Source organism: Lepidochelys olivacea, assembly GCF_965140295.1.
Source record: "Lepidochelys olivacea isolate rLepOli2 genome assembly, chromosome: 6".
NCBI lineage: Eukaryota > Metazoa > Chordata > Testudines > Cheloniidae > Lepidochelys > Lepidochelys olivacea.
In genome coordinates, this window is record NC_140416.1 from 435,629 (window position 1) to 460,960 (window position 25,332).

At 60.3% G+C, this 25,332-nt stretch overlaps 2 protein-coding genes across 5 annotated transcripts in view; both read right to left on the bottom strand.

The window, feature by feature from the left end:
- Nucleotides 1–12,544, bottom strand: part of ITGAL (integrin subunit alpha L) — a 29,788-nt gene extending 17,244 nt beyond the window's left edge. For both annotated transcript variants that reach the window (XM_084632501.1, XM_084632500.1), the window contains exons 1-14: nt 11,998–12,544; nt 10,963–11,080; nt 10,557–10,651; nt 10,354–10,418; nt 9,957–10,071; nt 9,557–9,684; nt 9,240–9,391; nt 9,004–9,157; nt 7,240–7,384; nt 6,882–6,958; nt 1,490–1,622; nt 1,265–1,401; nt 860–1,000; nt 329–538 (exon numbers count right to left, since the gene is read on the bottom strand). In XM_084632501.1, the coding sequence (XP_084488627.1) occupies nt 329–538; nt 860–1,000; nt 1,265–1,401; nt 1,490–1,622; nt 6,882–6,958; nt 7,240–7,384; nt 9,004–9,157; nt 9,240–9,391; nt 9,557–9,684; nt 9,957–10,071; nt 10,354–10,418; nt 10,557–10,651; nt 10,963–11,080; nt 11,998–12,061 (1,734 nt within the window). In that variant the 5' untranslated portion in view covers nt 12,062–12,544. The remainder of the gene's footprint in view (nt 1–328; nt 539–859; nt 1,001–1,264; nt 1,402–1,489; nt 1,623–6,881; nt 6,959–7,239; nt 7,385–9,003; nt 9,158–9,239; nt 9,392–9,556; nt 9,685–9,956; nt 10,072–10,353; nt 10,419–10,556; nt 10,652–10,962; nt 11,081–11,997) is intronic.
- A 6,944-nt stretch (nt 12,545–19,488) lies between these two features.
- Nucleotides 19,489–25,141, bottom strand: CD2BP2 (CD2 cytoplasmic tail binding protein 2). Of its 3 annotated transcripts, none has more exons than XM_084632676.1 (7): nt 25,012–25,141; nt 22,369–22,466; nt 21,671–21,818; nt 21,286–21,443; nt 20,667–21,147; nt 20,127–20,254; nt 19,489–19,779 (listed from the first exon to the last, which is right to left on the bottom strand). In XM_084632676.1, exons 2-7 carry the CDS (start codon nt 22,447–22,449, stop codon nt 19,669–19,671), a joined length of 1,107 nt encoding a protein of 368 aa, XP_084488802.1. In that variant the 5' UTR covers nt 22,450–22,466; nt 25,012–25,141; the 3' UTR covers nt 19,489–19,668. The 3 variants fall into 3 exon arrangements, with proteins under 3 accessions (XP_084488802.1, XP_084488800.1, XP_084488801.1); XM_084632674.1 differs by having other exon boundaries at nt 20,127–20,257; XM_084632675.1 differs by lacking the exon at nt 25,012–25,141 and adding an exon at nt 22,685–22,911 and having other exon boundaries at nt 20,127–20,257.
- Between the last annotated feature and the right edge of the window lie 191 nt (nt 25,142–25,332).

Sequence of the window (25,332 nt, forward strand, 5' to 3'; positions counted from 1 at the left end):
CGACCCGCAGCCCCCCGCTAGCCCAGCCCTGCCCCCCAGCCCTGCCAGGCCCCTCACTCCCGACCCACAGCCCCCCGCTAGCCCAGCCCTGCCCCCCAACCCTGCCAGGCCCCTCACTCCCGACCCACAGCCCCCTGCCAGCCCAGCCCTGCCCCCCAGCCCCGCCAATGCCCCTCACTCCCGACCCGCAGCCCCCTGCCAGCCCAGCTCTACCCCCCAGCCCTGCCGGTGCCCCTCACTCCCGACCCGCAGCCCCCTGCCAGCCCAGCCCTGCCCCCCAACCCTGCCGGGCCCCTCACTCCCGACCCGCAGCCCCCAGGTTTCTCACCTGGCTGTGGGGGTCTCTCAGGGCCAGTCTCCCCGGCTCCCCCAGGAAGATGTAAAGGGCCCCCTGGCCCTCATCCTCCATGGGGGCCCCGATGGCCACGTCTCTCACGCCGTCCCCGTTCACGTCCCCCAGGGGCCCCAGCGCCGCCCCGAACCGGCCCAGCCCGTCCCCCGGGGACCCCCACAGCCTCTGGGTGCATCTCAGGGAGCCCTAGGGCAGAAAGAGACCAGATCAGAGCCCAGCCCTGTCTCCCCCCAGCCCGGTCCCCCCGCCCCACCCCCAGCCCTGCCCTGCCCTCCGCCCATCCCCCTCCCTTTCCTTCCCCTCCCGCCCAAGCCCCAACCCCATCTCCCCCCAGCCTGGTCCCCCCTGCCCCACCCCCAGCCCCCCATCTCCCCCAGCCCCACCCCCACCCCCTCTACCCATCCCCCTCCCAATCCCTCCCCTCCCCCCCAAGCGCCACCCCCACCTTCCCCCAGCCTGGTCCCCCCTGCCCCACCCCCCAGCCCCCCATCTCCCCCCCGCGCTCACCCCGTCCCGCAGGGCGCAGACCTGGACCAGGCCGCCCCAGCTGCGGTTCTGGTGGCCGGGGGCCCCGATCAGAACCAGGTCTGTCTCGCCGTCCCCGTCCAGGTCCAGGGTGCAGAGCTCGGCCCCGAAGGAGGAGCCCACCTGGGGCGGGGGAGAGAGACAGACGGACGGACGGATGCAGGGTGTGGAGGGGCTGGACAGACGGACGGATGAGGGGCTGGGGGCACAGCCGGAGGGAGGAATGGGGCGGGAGGCACTGGGGGCCTGGACAGACGGGTGGGGGAAGGGTTATGGATGGACAGACGGACAGGGGTGTGAGGTGAGGGACGGACAGGGGAGCGGGGGGCAGATGGATGGGTGTCGGGGTGGAGGAGAGACAGACGGACGGGGGGGCACGATTCTCACCTGCTCCCCCAGGACACTGTCTCCGACCCGCCCCCCGCTGCGCTGGAAGACTCCCACACGCCCGACGTGCCCAAACCGGGGGGCTCCAGCCACGTAGAGGACACGGCCCCCCTGGCGGGCCAGGGCCATGGCATAGCCTGCGGGGGGGGGGAGAGTTAGCATGGGGGGGCTGGGGGAAGGGGGTAAGTGAGGGAGGGGTGTAGAGGGATGGGGGGGGTCACTCACCCAGGTACGAGTCCTTGGCCTCCTGCCCCAGTGAGGACTCATTGATGAAGTTGGCGAGGAGGGGGGCTCCCGACCACTCCTCCAGCCCCCCCGCCCAGTCGTAGGCCCCCACCGCCCCCACCACAACAGCCTCCTAGGGGGCGGAAGAAGAGAGACAGAGAGAGGGCTGTGAGGGACCCAGGCGTCCTAGCCTGTCCCCCACCCCCTCTGCCACGCGGGGCCCTGCCCTCCAACAGCCCGTAACCCACCAGTTCCCCCCCATCAGCCCAGCGCTAACGAACGACCCACAAACATTCATGAGCCCACATGACTATGAATGAGGTGAAGCCTTCCGCATATTAATAAGCTAAAAGAATGATTAATGATGGGAAACAGGATATTACTGAGCCAAATGAATATTAATAAGGGGAAATATTCAGACGATTAATGAGCCACAATAATGATTCATGACTGGATTGCACCCTCAGCAAGTTCACAGGTGACCCCAAGCTGGGGAGAGAGGTAGATACGCGGGAGGGTGGGGACAGGACCCAGAGGGACCGAGACAAATTGGAGGATTGGGCCAAAAGAAATCGGATGAGGTTCAACAAGGACCAGTTGTCCCGGGGTCCCCGGGCGATGCTCAGGACCTGCTCCCTATGGAGCCAGGCAGGACTCTGGGGAGTCTCCTCTCGGGGAGCAGCCTGTCTGCAGGACACACAGCTCCCCCGGCTCCACCTTCCTGGCTCTGACCTCGGAGCCTCCAGCCTCCTCTGCCCCTCCGGGCGCTTCCCACAGCGAGTCCCCCCAGGCGGGGTCCTGGGGGAGCCAGAGGGTCCTGCCCCCCAACTCCGCAGTCAGACGGGACTCTCAGCCAGCCAGGGAAACAGAAGGTTTATTAGACGACAGGAACATGGTCTAACACAGAGCCTGTAGGTGCAGAGAACGGGACCCCTCAGCCGGGTCCATTCTGGGGGGCAGTGAGCCAGGCAACCATGTCTGCCCTTCACTCCATGTCCCAGCCAGCCCCAAACTGAAACTCCCTCCAGCCCCTCCTCCCCTGGGCTTTGTTCCTTTCCCGGGCCAGGAGGTCACTGGATTCCTTTGTTCTCCAACCCTTTAGCTCTCACCTTGCAGGGGGGAAGGGCCCAGGCCATCAGTGGCCAGGAAACAGGGTGTCGGCCATTCTCTGTGTCCAGACCCCTGCACACACCTGCCCTCTAGGGCTCTGCAACGATCATACACCCTTATCCCACCACCTAGAGACTTAAGAACTGCCTAGGGGAAACTGAGGCACCCCCACACTATTCAGAGGAAACATTAAGAACAGTCCCACTTCGTCACACAAGTGCAGGGTCCTGCCCTTAGGACGGAAGAACCCAATGCACAGCTACAGACTGGGGACCGAATGGCTCGGCAGCAGTTCTGCGGAAAAGGACCTAGGGGTGACAGTGGACGAGAAGCTGGATATGAGTCAGCAGTGTGCCCTTGCTGCCAAGAAGGCCAATGGCATTTTGGGATGTATAAGTAGGGGCATTGCCAGCAGATCAAGGGACGTGATCGTTCCCCTCTATTCAACATTGGTGAGGCCTCGTCTGGAGTACTGTGTCCAGTTTTGGGCCCCACACTACAAGAAGGATGTGGAAAAATTGGAGAGAGTCCAGCGAAGGGCAACAAAAATGATTAGGGGACTGGAGCACATGACTTATGAGGAGAGGCTGAGGGAACTGGGCTTGTTTAGCCTGCAGAAGAGAAGAATGAGGGGGGATTTGATAGCTGCTTTCAACTACCTGAAGGGGGGTTCCAGAGAGGATGGGGCTCGGCTGTTTTCAGTGCTGGCAGATGACAAAACAAGGAGTAATGGTCTCAAGTTGCAGTGGGGGAGGTCTAGGTTGGATGTTAGGAAACACTATTTCACTAGGAGGGCGGTGAAGCCCTGGAATGCGTTACCTAGGGAGGTGGTAGAATCTCCTTCCTTAGAAGTTTTTAAGGTCGGGCTTGACAAAGCCCTGGCTGGGATGATTTAGTTGGGGTTGGTCCTGCTTTGAGCAGGGGGTTGGACTAGATACCTCCTGAGGTCTCTTCCAACCCTAATCTTCTATGACTCTGTGACTATTCTATATTACCTAATCCTCACCACGCTAACCCCCACCCGGCCCTCTGATGCCTGGGCCATCGCTGCAAACTCATGTGCAAAGACCCAGGATGCGAACGACCTCTGAACACCCCCCCCAAGGGGCGTGGGGAACGGGGAGAAACGTGGGGTAACGGGAGCAGGACGTCAAGCCATGAGCAAAGCCGGGCACCCGAGGAGACATGGCAGTTCAGAATCAGAAGCTATCACATTGGAGATGACGGGCACTCAGCAGGCGTTTGTCGGAGACCCTCGAGGAAAAGGGAGGTTCGATTCGCAGGGCAAAACCGATTTGCTGTCGGGGGGTTGGCCAGGAGATGCAGATTTCTGGGCGCTGGAGGGGAAGTCGACGGCAGAAGAACATGGGGTGGGAAAAGCTCATGGTTGGACGCGGTGGTTCCCTTGGGTGGATCTCAAGGGCGGGTCGTCCACAAAGAGATGAGCAGGGGATGGTGCAGAATGGGCGACCGGGGTGCAAGCTGCCAGTGATGGAGATGGAGGAGGAGGAGGAGGAGGAAGAAAAGTATATTAATGGCCATGAGCGAACAGGAATGGAGAGCGCCTCTCCACCAGGAAAAGTCTCCCTGAGCTATTGCTCGCAACAGGGAAAGACACTCAGGCATCTGCTCTCTGCCACGGTGAGGACGTTCTCCAGATGGTCAAACGGTTGGACGCTCCGTGACAGGGAGCAAAATGAGGTGGCGAACGGGGGGCCCCCCCAATGCAAGACGAGCCGAGGGGGTGAGGTCGGTACGGACCTGGCCAGCGGACACTGGAGAGACACATGGGCCCTCGCAATGATCACGGATGGAAGAGGACCGAGCGTAAGGCCAAAGACTCGGCACGTGGACTGGACATTGCGGGACCCCCGAGAGACCGATTGGCACGACAGGGCGTACAGCCGTGAGCTTTGGAAGAAAGCTACAGAAGTCACCCACCCCGAAGAGGGAAGTGGGAAGAAACCAGAAGGTGCATATTTAACATTGACCCATAACTAACATGATCAATGAGAAAAGTCGACCATGAATTAGAAAATGATGCACAGTCATGGAAACCAATGAATAACAAATGAGAAGATATTAGCATCAATGTAACGAGGAAACCGATTTTAGAGACGGGGCTATAGTAATCGCATGAGACACTCGTCAGTAACAATAAGCAAATCTCATTAAACAGCTGTTAATATTAATGAGAACGATAACATCATCGAGAGCAATATACGGCCGCTGACCCCGGCAGTTTGCTAAATCCGTGCTCCCCCTGACATAGCTTTTCAGACATGTGACTGTCGTCTCACGGAGCGTCGTTGTCTCATGGACATGAATATTAATAACCAATAACCATAAATATGAATATTAATGCAAAAAGGATCATGTAAATGAGGAAACATGAACATGAATGAAAACCTGCCTCAGTGAGACAAAGTATTTAGCAAACTTCATATCAATGGGAAAGCCAGCTAGATAAATGGGTATATATTAATATGAGAATATTATTAAAAGCAGTGAGGAGATAGATAGATGAGGGGGTGTATGGGGCTAGATAGATAGATGAGGGGGTGTATGGGGTAGATAGATAGATAGATAGATAGATAGATAGATAGATAGGGTGTATGGGGATAGATAGATAGATAGATAGATAGATGAGAGGGGTGTATGGGGATAGATAGATAGATAGATAGATAGATAGATAGATAGATAGATAGATAGATAGATAGATAGATGAGAGGGGTGTATGGGGATAGATAGATAGATAGATAGATAGATAGATAGATAGATAGATAGATAGATAGATAGATGAGAGGGGTGTATGGGGATAGATAGATAGATAGATAGATAGATAGATAGATAGATAGATAGATAGATAGATAGATAGATAGATGAGAGGGGTGTATGGGGATAGATAGATAGATAGATAGATAGATAGATGAGAGGGGTGTATGGGGATAGATAGATAGATAGATAGATAGATAGATAGATAGATAGATAGATAGATAGATAGATAGATGAGAGGGGTGTATGGGGATAGATAGATAGATAGATAGATAGATAGATAGATAGATAGATAGATAGATAGATAGATGAGAGGGGTGTATGGGGATAGATAGATAGATAGATAGATAGATGAGAGGGGTGTATGGGGATAGATAGATAGATAGATAGATAGATAGATAGATAGATAGATAGATAGATAGATGAGAGGGGTGTATGGGGATAGATAGATAGATAGATAGATAGATAGATAGATAGATAGATAGATGAGAGGGGTGTATGGGGATAGATAGATAGATAGATAGATAGATAGATAGATAGATAGATAGATAGATAGATAGATAGATGAGAGGGGTGTATGGGGATAGATAGATAGATAGATAGATAGATAGATAGATAGATAGATAGATAGATAGATGAGAGGGGTGTATGGGGATAGATAGATAGATAGATAGATAGATAGATAGATAGATAGATAGATAGATGAGAGGGGTGTATGGGGATAGATAGATAAATAGATAGATAGGGTGTATGGGGATAGATAGATAGATAGATAGATAGGATAATGTTACTGTTATCCTTATTAATATTCAAAGTTCTTATTCATAATAATTCCCCTGGATATTAGGAAGTCTCTTGGCAGTAATATACCACTTTATATTAATGTTTCTCCTCCTTACTATCAAGGTATTAACACCCCTGAGAGGCTGTTCCTGTGAACGAGAGGTCGGCGCACCGCAGGCTAGCGAGGACTGTATCCACGAGCAAACCAGGAAACTCTTGCTAGGCAGGAGAAACCCCAGCCTACCCGTGGGAACCCTCACCCTGGCGTCGGGACACGAATCTCCCCATCCCTGCGTTCCCCTTCCCAGTGAGCGAGGACGGTCAATGACGGTATGAAATGTTGCCATCAGTTAGGACAATTATCACATGGATGGTGCTTTATTAAAGTACATTCTGACTTAGGAATCATTATAGCCAATTAATATGGTTAGAAATAGGAAGGTTGGCAGAGGAATGATTAATGGTAGAAAGAAAAGGAGGACTTGTGGCACCTTAGAGGGGCTGTTACTCTGAAACCTGTGATTAATGGTAACGAGCCCAGCAATAATTGGCATGTTCATAGCAGGGTGGCTGGCTCCACTTTGTGGTGGGACCGTGTATTACACCTGGTCCGACTACAGCCCTGGGGGGCTCTCTGCCCCTGCCCCCCCAGCTGGAGCTCGAGCCCATGGACCGGGCTGGCCCCCCCCCAGGGTGCACGGGAGGGGGGAGGGTTTCTACCCACCGGGGTGAGCAGGGCGCTGAATCCACCTTGCGACAGCTCCAGATGGAACGAGCTGGCGTTGGAAACCTGGGCCGTCCCTGGGGGGAGGAAAAAAGGCGGTGAGACCCGGGCGGGGAATGGGACCCAAGCGTCCGGGTAGGGGTGCTCTCCACCCCAGCACTCCCAGAGGCCAGGGTGGGGAACAGGACCCAGGCATCCGGGTAGGGGTGCTTCCCAACCCAGGACTCCCAGACAGCGGGACGTGGAATGGGACCCAGGCGTCCGGGTAGTGGTGCTCCCCACCCCAGCACTCCCAGACACTGGGACAGGGAAAGGGACCCAGGCGTCCGGGCTGGAGGAGGATCTGTGGGCCCCGCACCTTCGATAGCGAAGATCTTCTCGCGAAGCTGCTCCTGGATGGTGCTGAGGGCGGAGAAGCTCCCGACCTGGAAGACGTTCTCAGCCCGCGAGGCGATGGTGTGCAGCTCCTGGCGTGCCTCGGCCTTGGAGAACGCCTCGCCTACCTGGAACCGGGGGGCAGGGAGGAGAGAGACCTCCAGGAATGGGCTCCAGACCCCCTGGAAACCCACAGGCCCTTCACACGAACACGGAACCCCCCATGGTCCTCCAGAACCCCCCACCATGCTCTAGAACCAACTAGAACCCCCGGGGACGCCTCACAGACATGCAGACAGCCCCTAGCATTCTCCAGAGCTCCCCACCATACTCCAGAACCAACTGGAACCTCCTAGGACCCACAGAACCCCACAGACCCATCACCAACACCCAGAACCTCCCACAAATCCCCAGAACCCCTCAGATACCAACAAACCCTTCCAGATCCATCTACACCGCCTCCCTGAACCTCCCCATCCATCAGAACCCTCCAGAACCCTTCCAGCCCCCCACCCCCACCCCAAGCCCTGCCTCGGCCTATCCAAACCCCAATCCAGAATCCCATACATCCCTCCCGGGTCTCTTTGGGAATCTCCCGAGCTCCTCATTTCTGGTCCAGAACCTTTAAGGAACCCCTAGATCCTGCAGGAACCCAAAAACTTTTGAGGAACCGCTCGCAACCTAAAAACACTGACACATTCTCCAGGACATCTTAGCACCCTCCAGAACCTTTAGGGAACCTGCAGCGCAACTTAGCACATGCCAGATCCTTCTGGAACCCAAAACCGTCAAAGAGCCTCCAGAACCTTTGGGAATCCAGAACTTTCAAAATATCCACAGACAACAGGCACATTAAGTGCCCTCCAGAACATCAGAGGACCCAAACCCTTCAGCGAATTCCCATAGCTCATTAGCATCCTCCAGAACCTCTCAAGAACCTCCCAGAACCAATCAGAGACCTCCAGAACCTCTCGGGAACCAATTAGAACCTCTAGAACCTCTCAGGAGCCTCCCAGAACCTCATGGAACCTCTCAGGAAACTCCAGAACCTCTCAAGAACCTCCCAGAACCAATCAGAGACCTCCAGAACCTCTCGGGAACCAATCAGAACCTCACATAACCTCTAGAACCTCTCAGGAAACTCCAGAACCTCTCGGGAACCAATCAGAACCGCACAGAACCTCTAGAACTTCCCAAAAACCATCCAGAACCTCCTAGGAACCTCCTGAAAACCATCCAGAACCTCTCAGGAGCCCCCCAGAACCTCTCAGGAACCTCCTAAAAACCATCCAGAACCTCCCAGGAACCTCTGAAACCTCTCATGAACCTCCAGAACCTCTCAGTAACCGATCAGAACCTCCATAAACCTCGCAGAACCTCTTGGGAACCAATCAGAACCTCACTGAACCTCTCAGGAACCTCCTAAAAACCATCCAGCACCTCTCGGGAGCCTCCGAGAACCTCCCAGGAACCTCCAGACCCGCTTGGGAACCTCCTAAAATCCTCCCAGAACCTCTCAGACCCGAGAACCTTTAAAGAACCTCTCGGTTCCCCAAACCGTTAAGGACCCTCCAGAACCGCTTAAAACCCCGAAACCTTTAAGGTCTCCCCAGGAGCGCTGGGAACCCCGAACCTTCCAGGAGCCCCCAGAACCCAGAAGGCTGGAGGAACCCCGGGAGTTTTTCGAAGCCCCGCGCACGGCGGGGACTCTCCAGCCCCCTGGCCGGCTCCCCTGTCCCCGCCCTACCCCGATGGCGTAGCGGACCAGCCCCTTGCTGTCGGCCGCCCGGATGGCCTTGGGGAAGAGGGCGCCGTCATCGGTGGACTCCCCGTCGGTCAGGACGACCAGCAGCTTCTTGGCGTGGGGCCGGGCGCCGTTCTCGGGGGCGAAGGTCTGGCCTCTGCGGGGAGAGCGGGCAGGGTCAGCGTCGGGGGGGGGGGGAGCCCAGCTGCGCCCCTCCCACCCCCCGGTGGGGTACTCACACCACGAAGAGGATGGCCGAGGGGGTGCGGGTGTTGCCCTTCAGATGGGAGAAGGCCTCCAGGTCCTGCTCCACGGCCATCGGGCCCTTGGCGGCGTAGTCGGCAAAGGTGAAAACATGGTGGATCTCGGAGGAGAACTGGACCACGGCGATCTGGGGGGGGGGGGCAGGGGGGCAGCAAGGCGGGAGATTATTTAAAAGAGCCGATTGTCCCCGGCTGCCCGGCCCCTAACATGTCCACAGACGGACGGACACACGGCAGGGCTCGGCCCCTCCAGCGGGGGGTGCCGGGCCGGCCGGCCGGACGTGGGCCCCCACCTGGATGCGGGGCCCCGCCAGGGCCCGCAGCAGCTCCCGGATGAATTGTTTCATGAGCCTGAAGTCGTCGGGCTGGATGCTCTGCGAGTCGTCATATAAAATAGCCACGTCCACCCCCGAAATGCACTCTGGGGGGGGTGGGGAGGGAAGAGAGATCAGCCCCCCCCCAGACCAGCATCACCCTCCCACAGACCCGCCTCGCCGGCCAGCATCAACCCCCCCCCCCCCGCAACAGATCAGCCCCCCCCACCCTCCCCAGTTCCCCAACTCAGCCCCCCGACCGCAATGGCTGGAGCCACCCCCCACCCCAGCTCAGCCACGGCAATAGATCCGCCCCTCCAACTCACCCAGCTCAGCCCCCCACCCCCACCAGCTGCCCCCCCCCAGCCCCGCCCCCCACCTTGGCCGGCCGGGTGCAGGGCCCGGGGGGGGCGCTCCCAGCCCCCCCACACGTAGCAGAGCCCCTGCAGATACACGTTCTCCTCGCAGCGCTGCTGGAGCCGGGGGCCGCAGGCCTGGGGGAGGGAAAGGGGGGTCACCGGGGGGGGACCCCACTCCTGCACCCTTCCCCCCACACCCCTACAACACCCCATCTCCTGAACCCACCTGCACCCCTCCCCACCTCCCTTGGCCCCTCCCTCCACAGCCCCACCCACATCTCTCTTTGCCCCTCATGGTGGATCCACCACCCCCAGTTGCCTGCCTCTTCTCTTCCACCCCACAGCCCCTCCCCTCCTTAACCCTGCCCCCACCCCCAGGACCGCCCTGCCCTATATCGGGGTCCCGGGGTGACTCACAACGATCTGGGACCTGGAGATCTCGTCGGAGGCGAGCGCCAGCCCCAGGGAGACCGGGGGGATGTCTGGGGGGGACAGAGAGAGCGTGAGAGAGAGATTCCCCCCCCAGGCACCCCCAATATCCCACATAACCCCCTGTCCCTCCCCCACCACTCATGAGATATACTGGGGGGCAGTGACCCCACCATGCGCCCGTCACTTACCGGGGAGGGGGATGGGCTCACAGGCCCCCCCATGATAGGAGCAGCGATACAGGGCCCCCGTCCCATTCCCTGCCAGGGGGGCGCTCACCACCAGCCTGGGGAGAGATGGGTACAGACAGGATAGGGGGGGTACTTTGATCCCACTCCCCTCCAAGAGCCGGGGAGAGAACCCAGGAGTCCTGGCTCCCAGCCCCCCCACCCCTCCCCTAACCCACTAGCCCCCACTCCCCTCCAAGAGCCGGGGAGAGAACCCAGGAGTCCTGGCTCCCAGCCCCCCCCCCGCTCTAACCACTAGACCCCACTCCCCTCCCAGAGCTGGGGAGAGAACCCAGGAGTCCTGGCTCCCAGCCCCCCCCCCGGTCTAACCACTAGACCCCACTCCCCTCCCAGAGCCGGGGGCTCTCACCAGGAGCTGCCGTTCGAACGCATCTGGACGACCCGGTAGCCGAACTGTGCATCAGCGTCGCCCTCGAAGACGGTGGGGTTCTGGGTCTCGATGCTGAAGGCCTGGGAGGGGGCCAGCCCTGGGGGGGCAGAATGGCAGGGCACTGCTGGGGGAAGCTCGCAGCGCTAGGGCACTGCAGGGGGTGGAGGGGGGGGGGAGACCAGACAGGCAGGCAGCTGACGGGGGGTGGACAGGCAGAGGGGAGAGATGTGGGGGGAGGCACAGATGGATGGAGCTGGGGGGGGGGGTCCGCTGGCTTCCTACCCCAGAGCTCACAACCCCCCCACCACACCGCCAGGCTGCGGCCCACCCGCCTGACCCCCCGGGCAGAAGAGAAATAAGAAGGGGGGCCCAGCACCCCCGGTGTGGGGGGGGGAAGGGAAATGGGAGCACGTGGAGTCCCTGGGGGCGGGATTTACACAGAAAACCCAAAAAACACCAGGAAAAAAGCCCTCGAGGGTCACAGTGAGAAGCGGGAACAAAAACAGGAAACAGGGACCAGGGGTGAGAGCAATCGCTCAGGGGCCTGCCCCCCCCCCAGCTCTGCCGGTGCCCCCTACTCCCGACCCGCAGCCCCATGCCAGCCCAGCCCTGGGCCCCCCAGCTCTGCCGGTGCCCCCCACTCCCGACCCGCAGCCCCCTGCCCCCCCAGCTCTGCCGGTGCCCCCTACTCCCGACCCGCAGCCCCCTGCTACCCCAGCCCTGCCGGTGCCCCCTACTCCCGACCCGCAGCCCCCTACCCCCCCAGCCCTGCCGGTGCCCCCTACTCCTGACCCGCAGCCCCATGCCAGCCCAGCCCTGGGCCCCCCCAGCTCTGCCGGTGCCCCTCACTCCCGACCCGCAGCCCCTGCCCCCCCAGCCCTGCCCCCACCCAGCTCTGCCGGTGCCCCCCACTCCCAACCCGCAGCCCCATGCCAGCCCAGCCCTGGGCCCCCCAGCTCTGCCGGTGCCCCCCACTCCCGACCCGCAGCCCCCTGCCCCCCCAGCCCTGAGCACCTCGCAGGAGGTTTAGCGTGAGCAGAGCCAGGAGCAGCGGTCGCAGTTCGGGGTCCGGCGCCATCACTTCTCTCGGCCCCGTGTCCGGGGTGGGTCATGTCTTGTAGACTCATTTCCTTCCCCCGCCGCATCACCGCCCCTCACCGGCACGGGGCCATGGCTCACTGGGGTAGCCCAGGGGACAGGCCGAGCTGTCAGTGCAGATGCTGCCTGCAGGGGGCGCAGCGGGGCCGCCGTGGGGCAGGGAGCAGGGCGGGGGCTCAAGGGTGGCGCTGTGGGGCAGGGCGTGCCATGGAGCAGGGCAGGGGGTTCAGCAGGGGGTGCTGTGGGGCAGGGCGTGCCATGGGGCAGGGCAGAGGGTTCAGCAGGGGGTGCTGTGGGGCAGGGCGTGCCATGGGGCAGGGCAGGGGGTTCAGCAGGGGGCGCTGTGGGCCGGGGGGGGGGGCCCTGGTGTCACTATGGGGCTGGCGTGTCGATTCTTTATCTCCCGGCTGCAGGGGCGGATGTGGTCTGGCCTCAGCTCCCAGCCCTTGGCTGGAGTCACTTCCCCCCAGTCCCACCCGGGCTCCACGCTTAACCCTTCATGTCCCCCCTGCAGCCCCCCCACCTCCTGAGCCCTTCCCCTCTCTCTGAGTCACCCCCACACACACACTCATAGGGCACTGTTGGGAGGAAGTTCACAACTCCACAACATTCTGCTGGAGTGGGTTAGAGTGAGGGGGGGTGTGGGTGGGAGCCAGGACTCCTGGCTTCTCTCCCCAGCTCTGGGCGGGGAGTGAGGTCTAGTGGTTAGAACAGGGGGTGGGGGGCTGGGAGCCAGAACATAAGAACTAGGTCAGATCAAGGGTCCCTCTCGCCCAGTGTCCTGTCTGCCGACAGTGGCCAGGGCCAGGTGCCCCACAGGGAATGAACAGACCAGAAAATTATCAAGTGATCCATCCCCTGTCGCCCAGAACCAGCTCCTGGCAAACAGAGGCTAGGGACACCCTCCCTGCCCATCCTGGCTAATAGCCATTGGTGGCCCCGTCCTCCATGAATTTATCTAGTTCTTATTGGAACCCTGTTGCAGTCTTGGCCTTCACAATGTCCTCCGGCGAGGAGTTCCACAGGTTGACTGTGTGTTGTGTGAAGAAATACTTCCTTGTGTTTGTTTTAAACCTGCTGCCTATTCATTTCATTGGGTGACCCCCTAGTTCTTGTGTGATGAGAAGAGGAGTCCTGGACTGACAGGGCTCATGCCCCTCGGCTCCATGAAGCCCCTGGGAGAGACCCCCCTTCGGCGTGACAGCCCTCCATGAAGGTCACTCTCTCACACTGGGGTAAGGCCCTGCCGCCGCCTGGGACCGCACCTCTGAGCTTTCCCTGCCCACCTGGCTCTGCCGTGGCATCCCTCAGCACCGTATACGTTGGTCTCTCCCGCGTCCCGGGGGGCCTCCGGCTGCTCCCTCCCCAGCCGGTCACCCAGTATCATCCCCCCCCAACAGCTCCTCCCCTGTCCTGTCTCCCGTCCCAGGTAAACAGGGCGCTGGGGCCCTCTCTCCTCTGGCCTTTGGTCCCCTCTGGCTGGACCCAGCAGGTCAGGTCACCGGAGTCCTCTCTTCTCAGCCCTTTGTCCTCCCACTGGCCCGAACCGGCTGACCCCCGCACTGGGGGGGCCACTCAGTCACCAGGGTCCCCCACCTCCTGCTCGTTGTCCAGGGTCCCAACTGCCGGTCAAGGTCACACCTCCTCCGCTGTAACAACAAACCTCCCACCACCTCGCTACACACTGGGAAACTGAGGCACAGCCCGCACCCAGGCAAGACGCTAAGAACCCCCCACCACCACCACCTCATCACATCTCTCCCCGCTTCGCAGGGTCAGTCCAGCCAGTGACCTGGGGAAGATCAGGCCCCCCTCTCCGGGACAACGCATCAGCTGTAACGTCCGCGCTCCCCTTCACCTGGACACCCCCACGTCATCATCCTGGGGGATCAGACGCCCCCCTCGGGCTCGGCATTGGCCCCTTTCATCCGGTAAAGCCCTGCCCTGCGTCTGAGCTGTCCGCTGAATGCCATAAAGGGTGTGTCCAAGTCTGGGTTTACCAGGACTGGCCCCATGGTTAGAGCCTCCTCCAGCGTCCCCCTTGCACAGCTCGGTCCAGACCCCCTTGTCCGGCTCCCCTGCCATGGGAGCTAAAGTGGGGCACGAACCTCCAGTCCCCTTTGAGGCCTGGGCCCGCTTCCTGGTTTGGGGAACGGGCCAGTCTCTGATCCCCTGCACCTTGGCCGGCTCTGGCTTCAGGCAGCCGCTCCCCAGCTTGGGGCCCAGGTCCGACACCTCGGCCAGCCCCACCAGCATGACTCTCAGCTCTCTCCGGGCCCTGGGCCGTTCCCCGGGGACTGTGAACAGGGGAAACCCCCCTTCCCCTACGGGCAGGGCCCAGGCCGGCTGGCGCCCAGCTGCGGGTGCGACGCAGCCCCTCTGATGCCTGCCGGCGGGCAGGGCTTAGCGGGGCAGAGAGCCGGCTCCTGTCTCAGCGGACTCACTTTCCCCTTCTCCTGCCCATACCCACGGCCGCCCCAACATCTCCCCAGCTCCACCACGTCGACATGGTGCTGACCTCGCGGCCCAGCACCACTCACCTCCTTCCACCGGTTGCTGATTTCACAGGGCCCATCCTGGGGGGCCCTTTGCCCCGAGCCGAGACCCCTCTTCCGGTGCCCCAGCCGCCCTGATCCCGCAAGGCTGTTTTCCTGCAGGGCGCCCGGTCGCTTCTCTCACCGGGCTCCTTCCCCGCGATCCTTCCCCAGGGTCTTGCCCCTGGCTTCTTCCAGGAGGGATCCTTCTGTGGCTGGGTCTGGAATTCAGCGGCTGGGGTCGGGGCCCGGCCCTCGTTGGCCGTGCCTCAGTTTCCCCACCTCGTGACAAAGTCTGGGTCTCAGCCCGGTTAAGCCCCGCCCCTGGGAACTCTCTCCCCCGGTTGGAAGTGGTCAGGCCAAGCGGGCACCGTCTGGCCAGTTCTCTGACCCGTCTCCCATCAGCACCTCCACTGGCAGCTGATTGGGCCCCCCAACCTCTTCGGGGCCCCCCTCAGGCCCCTATTTAGATGCACCTTAATCCGGGGGGGGGGCGGGTCTGACCACCCCCCTCAGGGTGAGGTTTGCACTGGGCACTGCCTCTCCCAGGCCCACCTCGGCCATGCCTGCATCTCCTCAGCACCCGTGTCCCAGGGCCCCCGGACCTCCCTCCCAGCTCCCCGCACCGGGCTCCCCCCTGGGGGCTGAGCCCTCTCCTGGCCCCCCGTCTGGAGGAGCGAGATCCGGGATCTCTCGGTTTTGCTCTTTGGCGGTTACTGCCACAGGGTCCGGATCCAGTTTGAAAGAGAGACGGTTCGCGTCCCCAGCGTACGTGCCCTCCGCTGAGCCCGGCTCCCGGCCGTCCTCCCTTTGCCACAGGAACCTTTCGAGGGGTCTCCTGGACGCAGATTCCCTGTGTCTTTGGGGTCTCTGGGTGACTCCTGCCCACCCTCCGATTACACCCATCCCCTGCAGAGGTGGCCCCGCGCCCTTTCCCCCCGTGCGGAGAGATTCTCCCAGCGGGCTGGTGACCTCCTTGGGTAACGCCCGGGACTGTACCCCACTGCGCTGGGCCCACTTGGGAATCCAGGGTCCCTGTGGAATGGGCATTTGGGGCCTTTCCCCACTTTCCCTACAGCCAATCCTCTTGGCCTGCCTCTCCTCCGACTCCCGTTCCCATCTCTTCACATCCACCGGGGAGAACCCAGCTTGGGAAGTCCCCCCTTTCTGGGGAACCGGGTCTGGTGGACCCCCTGCTACGCCCAGGCTCTCCGGGCATCCCGGGAGCCCTGCTGTTGATCTGGCTCTTGCTCCTCGGCCTGGTCATTCTCTGCCAGCCGGGCAATCCGCTCCCCCGAGTGAGCCCCCCAATGCTCAGCCCTCTCTCCCGGCACCAGCTGCAAGGCCCCTTTTAGGGAACTGATTAGAGCCCACTTCCTCGCTGGTCCCTTCAATCTCCTTGTTTTATCGCTGGCAGCCACGCGTCTACAGGGTGCATCCGCCCGCCGTCCTCTGCTACCACGTTGCCACGGACTCACAGGCCCCGAGCTCTCTCCCGGCTCAGTACGCTCCCTGGGAGGAACCCCCTTCCGCCTGCCAGCCCTCCATGAAACTGGCACTCTCTTGCCGGGGTCGCCCTCTGGCCCCGCCGCCTCCTGGAACCACGCCCGGCGGCCTTCTGCACCCGTCTCTGCCACGGGTCTCCTCGGGGAGTCACTGGGGGTCGTTCTCTGAAAACATCCCCGCACTGTGCAGCGGCCGTCGCAAAGCGAAGCCAACTTCGGGAACCATTAGGAAAGGGAGAGATAATAAGAGAGAAAATATACTGCCTCTGTACAAATCCCTGGTCCACCCGCAGCTTGAATCCTGCAGGCAGATCTGGCCCCTCTCGGCAGACAGGACACCGGGCTGGATAGCCCTTTGGCCTGACCCAGTCTGGTCGCCCTTGAGGATCACTTCTGGGGCCATTTTAAAACCTGGTGTCACCCTAGCTGTCCTCCAGTCATCTGGGACAGAAGCGGATTTAAACAACAGGTTACATACCACAGTGCTGCGGTTTCCCTCTTGGGTGATACCAGCTGGGCCCGGGGACTTCTTACTGTTTAGTTTATCAATTTCTTCAAAAACCTCCCCTCGTGACACCTCAATCGGGGACGGTTCCTCAGATCTGTCATCTAAGAATGACTCAGGTTTGGGAATCTCCCTCACATCCTGAGCCGTGAAGAGCGATGCAAAGAATTCATTTAGTTTCTCCACAATGGCCTTATCATCCTTGAGTGCTCCCTTAGCACCTCGACCGTCCAGTGGCCCCACTGGTCGTTTGGCAGGCTTCCTGCTTCTGATTCTTCTGATGGACTTAACAAACGTTGCTGTTAGTTTGCATATCTTCAGCTAGTTGCTCTTCAAATTCTCTTGTGGTCCTGCCTAGTTTTCCGTTTACACTTGACTCACCAGAGTCCAGGTTCCTTTCTATACTCCTCCGTGAGATTTCACTTCCACTTTCCAAAGGACTCCGGTTTGCCTCTAACTTCTCTTTTCCTCTGTCGTTTAGCCACAGTGGAAAGTTCTGGTCTCCGTCCCCCCTCCCTCCATCACTCGCTCTCCCCCTCCCTCAGTCACTTTCACCAGGCTGGGGCAGGAAGTTTGGGTGCAGGAAGGGGTGCAGGCTCTGGGAAGGGGTTTGGGATGCGGGAGGGGGTTTGGGTGCACATCCCTCTGGCAGTGGCTCCTAAGTGAGGGACGGAGGGGGAGGAGTTGATGAGTGGGGTCCGCAGACCCCAGTTTGAGAAACGCTGCTCTAGACCGTCCCTGACAGGGGTTTGTCCAACCTGCTCTTAAAAATCTCCAATGATGGAGACTCCACAACCTCCCTGGGCAATTGATTAAAGGGCTTCACCCCCCCGACAGGAAGTTTGTCCGAATGTCCAACCTAAACCGCCCTTGCGGCAATGTAAGCCCATGGCTTCTTGTCCTATCCTGAGAGGTTAACGAGAACAATTCTTCTCCCGCCTCCTTGGAACAACCTTTTACCTACTGGAAACCTGTTCTCACGTCCCCTCTCCGTCTTCACTTCTCCAGACTAAACAAACCCTGTGTTTTCAATCTTCCCTCCCAGCTCATGGTTTCTAGACCTTGAATCATTTCTGCTGCTCTTCTCTGGACTTTCTCCAATTTGTCCACATCCTTCCTGAAACGTGGTGCCCAGAACCGGACCCGATACTCCACCTGATCCCGTATCAGAGCGGAGTAAAGAGGAAGAATTACTTCTGGTGTCCTGCTTACAACACATCCCAGAAGGATGTTGCCTTTTTTTGCAACAGCGTTACCCTGGTGACTCATATTTAGCTTGTGATCCACTCTGACCCGCAGATCCCTGTCCGCAGCTCTCCTTCCTAGGCCATCCTTGCCCATTGTGTGTGTGTGCAAGATTGTTCCCACCTAAGTGGGGGACTTTGCATTTGTCCTTATTGAATTTCATCCTATTTACCTCCGACCATTTCTCCCGTTTGTCCAGAGCGTTTTGAATTTTCATCCTACCCTCCAAAGCACTTGCAACCCCCCAGCTTGATATCGTCTGCAAACTTTATCAGTGCGCTCTCTGTGCCGTTATCGAAATCACTGATGAAGATCGTGACCAGAACCGATCCCTGCGGGACCCCATTCGATTTCCCTTCCAGCATGACTGCGACCCACTGATAACGACTCTCTGGGAACGGTTTTGAACCCACAATAATAGACGGACATGCACACAGTCCCAGATCTTGCAACAACAGCCAAGGTGACCCTGTAACAACACAGAAGCCCCTACAACAACAAACCAGCACACGGCTCCAGATTCCACGATAACAAACCCGCACCCACAGGGAACCCAGCAGTAATTAGCTGGCACACGCAGCCCCGGATATGGCAACAGCAGACTAGAGACCGGACAATAACACAGAAGAGCCATATGACAACAAAGGCACCAACCACGGCTTTATTCTTGTGAGAGACGCTATCATAACAAAGCAGCATTTGTCAGGGCCCGACAACAACAGCCAAAACACACAACCCTACCACTTATAAGACCCTACAGAAACAAAGCCACATTTGCTATTGCCCCAATATTAAAGCTTGACAAAGCCCTGGCTGGGATGATTTAGTTGGGGGTTGGTCCTGCTTTGAGCAGGGGGTTGGACTAGATGACGACCTGAGGTCCCTTCCAACCCTGATCGTCTCTGATTCTATGACGCACACAGTCCTAGCATTTGTAAGACCCTACCAGAACAAAATGACACAAAGAGAGGCCCTAGTATTCAAGTGCTCATGAGAGACCCTACAAAAACAAAACAGTACTCACAAGGGACCCTACAATGACAAAACAAAACACACACAAAAGCCCTAGCTCTCGTGAGACCCTCCAGCAACAAGCCAGCCAACGCAAGACCCTACAAAAACCAAGCAACACACGGAGCCCTGCCTCTCCCAGGAGACCCTACAAAAACAAACTGAGCCAAACAGCGCTGCTTCTCCTAAGAGACCCTACAAAAACAAACTGAGCCAAACAGCGCTGCTTCTCCTAAGAGACCCTACAAAAACCAAGCAACACACGGAGCCCTGCCTCTCCCAGGAGACCCTACAAAAACAAACTGAGCCAAACAGCGCTGCTTCTCCTAAGAGACCCTACAAAAACAAAGCGACACACGCAACTCATAGCGGTCTTAAGACCTAACAGTAACAAATCAGCCCTGCCAGGAGACCCTACAAAAACAAACGGACCCAAACAGCCCTGTCTCTCCCGAGAGACCCTACCATAACAACCCAGCCCACGGGCTCTATGTATGTATCCAGGACACCATGGGCCTGACCCCGGGGGCTGGCAGGAGAATCCCCATTTGCCAGGGGCTGTCCAGACCCGCTGACTCAGACACCAGCCAGCAGCGGACGGCACCAGCACAGTACAAGACATAGACATATTTTAATCCCCCCCAAAAATAAAGACAACGTGACATCCACGCCCCACAAGCTAGGGGTTAACCCTCCCCCAACCCGTATGCACCCCGGCCTCCCTCCCTGGCTCCCCCAGACTCGAGTCCAGCCCCCTCGGCTCGAGGGGTCGCAGGCTGGTCGCGGATTACGTGTACAGGTCAAAATCCACCCGCTTCGAGTTGTAGAATTGGCCTTGCGAATTGTCAGCCTTGCGGCAGTAAACGCCCTCCTTGAAATAGCCCTGGTTCACCCACTCCTGCGGGGGAGAGACGCAGCTGGTTACACGGGGCTCGGCAGCGGGACGCGGCCCCTCAGGGCGGGGGGAGGTGGGGGCTGGGTACACAGGAACCCCTTGCCCAGGGCTGGGGCATAGCCCCTCTGGAGCGGGAGGGGGCTGGGCACACGGGGACCCCTCGCCCGGCGCTGGGACGTGGCCCCTGTGGGGCCGGGACTGGGCACCCATTGACCCCTCGCCTGGTGCTGGGATGTGGCCCCTCGGGGGTGGGGTAAACTGGGACCCCGCGGCCGGCGCTGGGACGTGGCCCCTCGGGGGCGGAGGGAGCTGGGCACACGGGGACCCCTGGCTCTGGACTGGGGTCTCACCTGCATCTGGGTGCTGCTGAAGGGCCCATAGAGCTCGGCCCCATTCGTGTTCTCCCATTTGTACTCCCACATCACCTCGGCCAGGGGCTCCTCCCCGTCCTCGGACTGCAGCCCTGCCTCAGCGCCCCCTGCTGGACAACACCCGGGGGTCAGAGCGTCCTCACTCCCGACCCACGGCCCCTGCTACCCCAACTCTGCCCCGCCAGAGCCCCTCACTCCCGACCCGCAGCCCCCTGCTAGCCCAGCCCTGCCCCCCAACCCTGCCAGGCCCCTCACTCCCGACCCACAGCCCCCCGCTAGCCCAGCCCTGCCCCCCAACCCTGCCGGGCCCCTCACTCCCGACCCGCAGCCTCCCGCTAGCCCAGCCCTGCCCCCCAACCCTGCTGGGCCCCTCACTCCCGACCCGCAGCCCCCTGCCAGCCCCGCCCTGCCCCCACAGCCCTGCCAGTGCCCCTCACTCCCAACTCACAGCCCCCCGCTAGCCCAGCCCTGCCCCGCCGGTGCCCCTCACTCCAGACCCGCAGCCCCCCAGTGTCTCACCGGACGCCTGGGTTCTCAGCCTGGCCTCGTCGATGTCCTCGGCAAACATGTCGAGGGCCGGGGGGGGCTGGGCAGGCGGGGGCTGGGTCAGCGCCCGCAGCCGGAGCGCCAGCTTCTCGCGGGTCTCCTGGTAGATCTCGTAGACGCCCCGCCCCACCATCTGGTCAGCCAATCCCGAGAGCCGCTCCAGCTGCTCCCGCCTCTGGGGTGAGCCCGGCGCCTCCCCCTCCTCCGGGGGGGCGGGGGCCTCGGCCTTGGCCCGGGTCCAGGCCCGGCGGGGGCGCGAGCCCCGGGCCCCGCCCTTGCTGCCCAGGCGCTGGATGGCCCGGGCCACCGTCTCCCCCGGCCGCACCATCTCCACCATCCCCTCCAGCAGGGTCTGCTTGTCCAGCAGGGGGCGCCCCCCCGGGGGCTCCCCATCCTCCTCCTGATCTCTGCCGGGGGGCTGCCGGCTCCCGGGGGGCTGCTCCTTGATCCGCACCTGGGGGTGGGCGGGGATCAGTACTGGTCCAGCCACCCCGTCTCCCTTCTCCTCCCACTCCCGCCCGGCCCCGTCTCCGCTCCTCCCCCCCTTCCTCGGTTTCCCCTCCCCCGGATCCCCCCCCCCCCCCCGTCTCACCCAGTCGATGTTGTCCAGCCAGTTGTCCCGGATCAGCGCCTCGCGGCGCAGAAAGTAATTCCCCTCCGAGTCAAAGTGCCCCTCCTCCATCTCCTCCTCCAGGTTGAAGGGGGTGATCCGCACCCCGTCCTCGTAGTCGATGGTGGCTGACTCCTGCCCTGCCCGGGGAGACCCCCTGCCCGTCAGGCCCGCCACAGTCTCCTCGACTTCCCTGCTCTGCCCAGCCCCAGATTAGCCCCCCTTCTGCTCTGCAGGATCACCCCCCAACCCCCCAGTCTCCCCTCCTTTCCCCCCGCTCCAGCCCCCTTCTCCCCTGGATCACACACTCCCCCCGAAGCCCCCTGCCCACCGGATCCCTGCCCCCTCAGCCAGACCAGGGTCTCACCCTCCACGTCCTCTGACGCCAGGATGTCGTATTTACTGGCCCGGCCACCGTCCCCCTCCTCATCCTCGTCTTCCTCGTCGCTGTCCAGGGAGTGTTTACCCTTGAACCGGCTCCCTGGGCCGCTGGCCCCCAGGCCGGGCTCTGCCAGCTGCGGTGGGAAGGGATGTTAGGTTCCCTCAGCCACCCTGAGAAACAGCACCCCCACCCCCAGCACCACCACCCGGGTCACCCCGACACACAGCCCCCTATATACGCCCCCGAATCACCCCGAGACACAGCCGCCCTGGATATCACCCCCTTTGGATCACCCAGACCCCCCCAACCCATACCATCCCCGTGTCACCCTGAGATACAGCCCCCCAGATCACCCCGACACACAGCCACCCCCCAGATACCACCCACAAGTCACTCCAAGACACCCCAGGGGGGCACCCAAACACAACTCCCACCTACCTCAGTCTACCCTCTCAGGGGCCCCCCCCTTTCCCCCAGTGATCCCTCACCTCCAACAGAGACTGGATGCCTCCGCACTCCCATCCCCCCAACAGGGACTCTGTGCCCTCTGGGAACCCCCCTCACAACAGGGACCCTCTTTACACCCCTACTCCATAGAGACCCTTCCCCCCCCATGACTCCCCACCCCACAGAGATCCCTCCCCCCCAGGAGTCCCCCCCCACACCCCATCCCCGTAACTCACCTTCTTCTTGGGCATGGCCAGCTCCTCCTCCTCCTCATCCCCCTCGGCCTGATCCTCGAATGTCACCTTGCGCTTGGGCATGGTGGCCCCTGACGGTCCTGCGTGGGGGAGAGCTGGGTGAGAAAGGTGGAAGTCCCCCAGTGCCAAGCCCCAAGACGGGCCTCACTGCCCCGCCCGCAGCCCGACAGGGAGGAGCGCTGAAGAGACCCTACGATAAAGGGACGATCCCAAAGCGGCACCCTACAATAACAAACCGAGGCCCACGGAGTGCTAAGGTAACAAACGAAAGACCCTACAATAACAAACCACCACTCACAACAAACGATAGCGGGAGCTGGCTAAACAGGACCCTGCCGTAACAAACCGACAACTCACAAGAGACCCTGCGCCAACCCACCAGGCCCTGGCAGAGGAGACCAAACGATAACAGGCCCCACATGACCCGGGGCTGCTGTCCCAGCCACGCCCACCCCAGCTGGTCACCGATAAGCCCCTTATCTGTGGGCAGGAGTGCAAGTAGGGGGGTAAGCTCCGGTACGCAGTACCGACAAGAGCTTTTTAGTGGGTACGGGGTACCGGAAAGACTTGGGACTACCGAAGCCCGTTACCCTGAATGCGGGCCAGCCAGTGTGCCCTCCCGGACTAAAGGCTCAGTCACACCCAAACAGCTCAAAGTTAACCTTGCCCTTTTAAGCTAAACAGAGTCATCTCACTGGCTGCATCTCTGTTGTTACATAACAGATAGCAAAACTCCAGTGGGGCGAGGGGCTGGCACAGAGGGTCTCAGGTACGTGGTGTGACTGTTCAGAATCTCTTTTGGGAACCGTCAGGTAGGTGAAACAGCTGGTACTTATGATTACATGCACAGAAATGGCATATATTCACCTTGGTATCTGAAGGTATGAATATTCGCTCTGTTCACTACATGTTTGCTCCTGTGGTAATGCCCACAAGGTATTTAGCCAGCACATGAAGGGACAAGTCCAGCTGAATGGCCCAATAAGGAACTCTTCGCTCACGATGGACCCTGGAAAACGCCTGTCGACACTTAATGGACTTGTTGTGAACGGTCTAACTAGAAGATGGGTGGGGGTGATGGACGTGTGACTTGCCTACGTGACTGCAAACACCATCTTTCACAGCGAGAACAGATTTCCCTTTACTGGGCACTTGGCAGAAGCTAAAACGCCCTGGCCTGGAAACATCTCCATTTTGCCTCTTTCCAGCTCCAGCCTCTGGACTATGAACATCTACTAATGGGAGCATCCTAACCAAGGGACTGAGGACTTTAAGGTACTCTGGAGCCTTCATATTTCCTTGATCCTTTGCAGATGGACTTATGAGTTGGATGTGGTACAGAGGCTGCTCTAGCCTCATTGATGGCTGATTTCTCCCTTGCAATGAAGAAAGATCAGATCTCCGCTGACTTTCTCACATGGGTCAGCAGCCTTTGATACCGGTGGTATAAGCAACATAGCCCTTGCCTGAGTGATTTTGTTCTTTGCTCTCCAAATGTGAAAGCTTGTTCCCATTGAACTCAACAGCAAAACTCCTTTTGATCTCAGTGGGAACAGGATTTGGCCCCAAGAGATCAGAGAATGTGATTTCGATCAACTGCTTCTCCGCCCAGAGACCGTTCTCAGGCGCGTTCTGCCAGGCGGATTTTGGTCGCCCCTCCTGTAGGTCGTGCTGAGGACAATAATAAAACAATCTGGGCTGGAGTTCTGCCAAGGGGTCCATGGCGCACACAGTTCTGCGCCCCTTCCCCGTCGAACCCAGACGGCTCCGCGTCTTTGCTTTCCTCGTGCCTGGCGACTTCGATAGAGGCAAGCCGGCAGAAGCTTAGTTGGGCCAAAGGGGGGCGCAGGTCGCGTGTTAAGGGGAACTGGGGCGATCGTCCTTCCGGGCCTTCTGGATCCTCGAGGGCACCAGGGGCCCAAAGCCCCTGTCTAACAGGTGCAGCTGTAAAATTTTAGACGGGTAACGGGGGTGTCGGAGGGGACGGGGGGGCCCATGGAGGGTCCCGGGGGGAGGCCACGTGTCCCTCCCACGCCAGCAGTACCGGCAAGGAGCGATTTCGACCTGCACCCCTGTCTGGGGGTCCAGGCTAGTAAACTCTGGCCTAGCGCTAATACATATTTGCATATGCAAATGAGCTCCCCTCCAGATGCCCCCCCCTTTCCCAGCCTGCCTGTCCCTGACGGGGACCCCCCCGGCGCATGGGGCAGTTCGCTGCTCGGCCCCCCCAGGAGGGACATGGGGGGGGGCCCCACAGAACAGCCCCATGCCCCCCGGGGGGAGATCTAAGGGGCAGCCCCCATCCCAGCTTCCTAATTTGCATATGCAAATGACTCTCCCCGATTTCAGCCCCCCCCAACAACCCAATCAGGGGACACCTGGAACGCCTTAATTTGCATATGCAAATAACCTACTCTCCCCCGACGGGGGGGGGAGCCCCGCAAGAGGGCGGCCCCATAGGAACGGGGGGGAGGGGGGGACTGCGCCCTCCCAGCCCCACCCCCTCATTTGCATACGCCAATCACCCCCCCCCGCCCGGGGCCTGACAGGCACCCCCCACCCGGGGACCCCACAGCCCCCGCATTTGCATATGCAAATCAGCGCCCCGCCGGCTGCGCCGCTCACCCGTCTCCGGAGCTCGCAGGGCGCCTCGCGCAACAACCGCTTCCGGGTCAGCCCGCCCTCCTTCCGGCCCGGATGTGACGTCACCCACGGGCCGTTTCCCTCCCCGCCCCTCGCCCCGGGTTGGTCCCGTTTCTCGCCGTTTCCTCGCATTGGCTGGGGCCGGAGCCCCCCCGGAAGCTGGACCTTTGGCCCGCCCCCAACAGGGCCTCGCCGGAAGTGACGTCGCTCCCGGACGGCGATGGGGGCGGGGCTGGAGTGAGGGCAGGACTTAAAGGGGCAGGAGCCTATTTTGCGGGGAGGCAGAGGAAGTGACGTCATCTC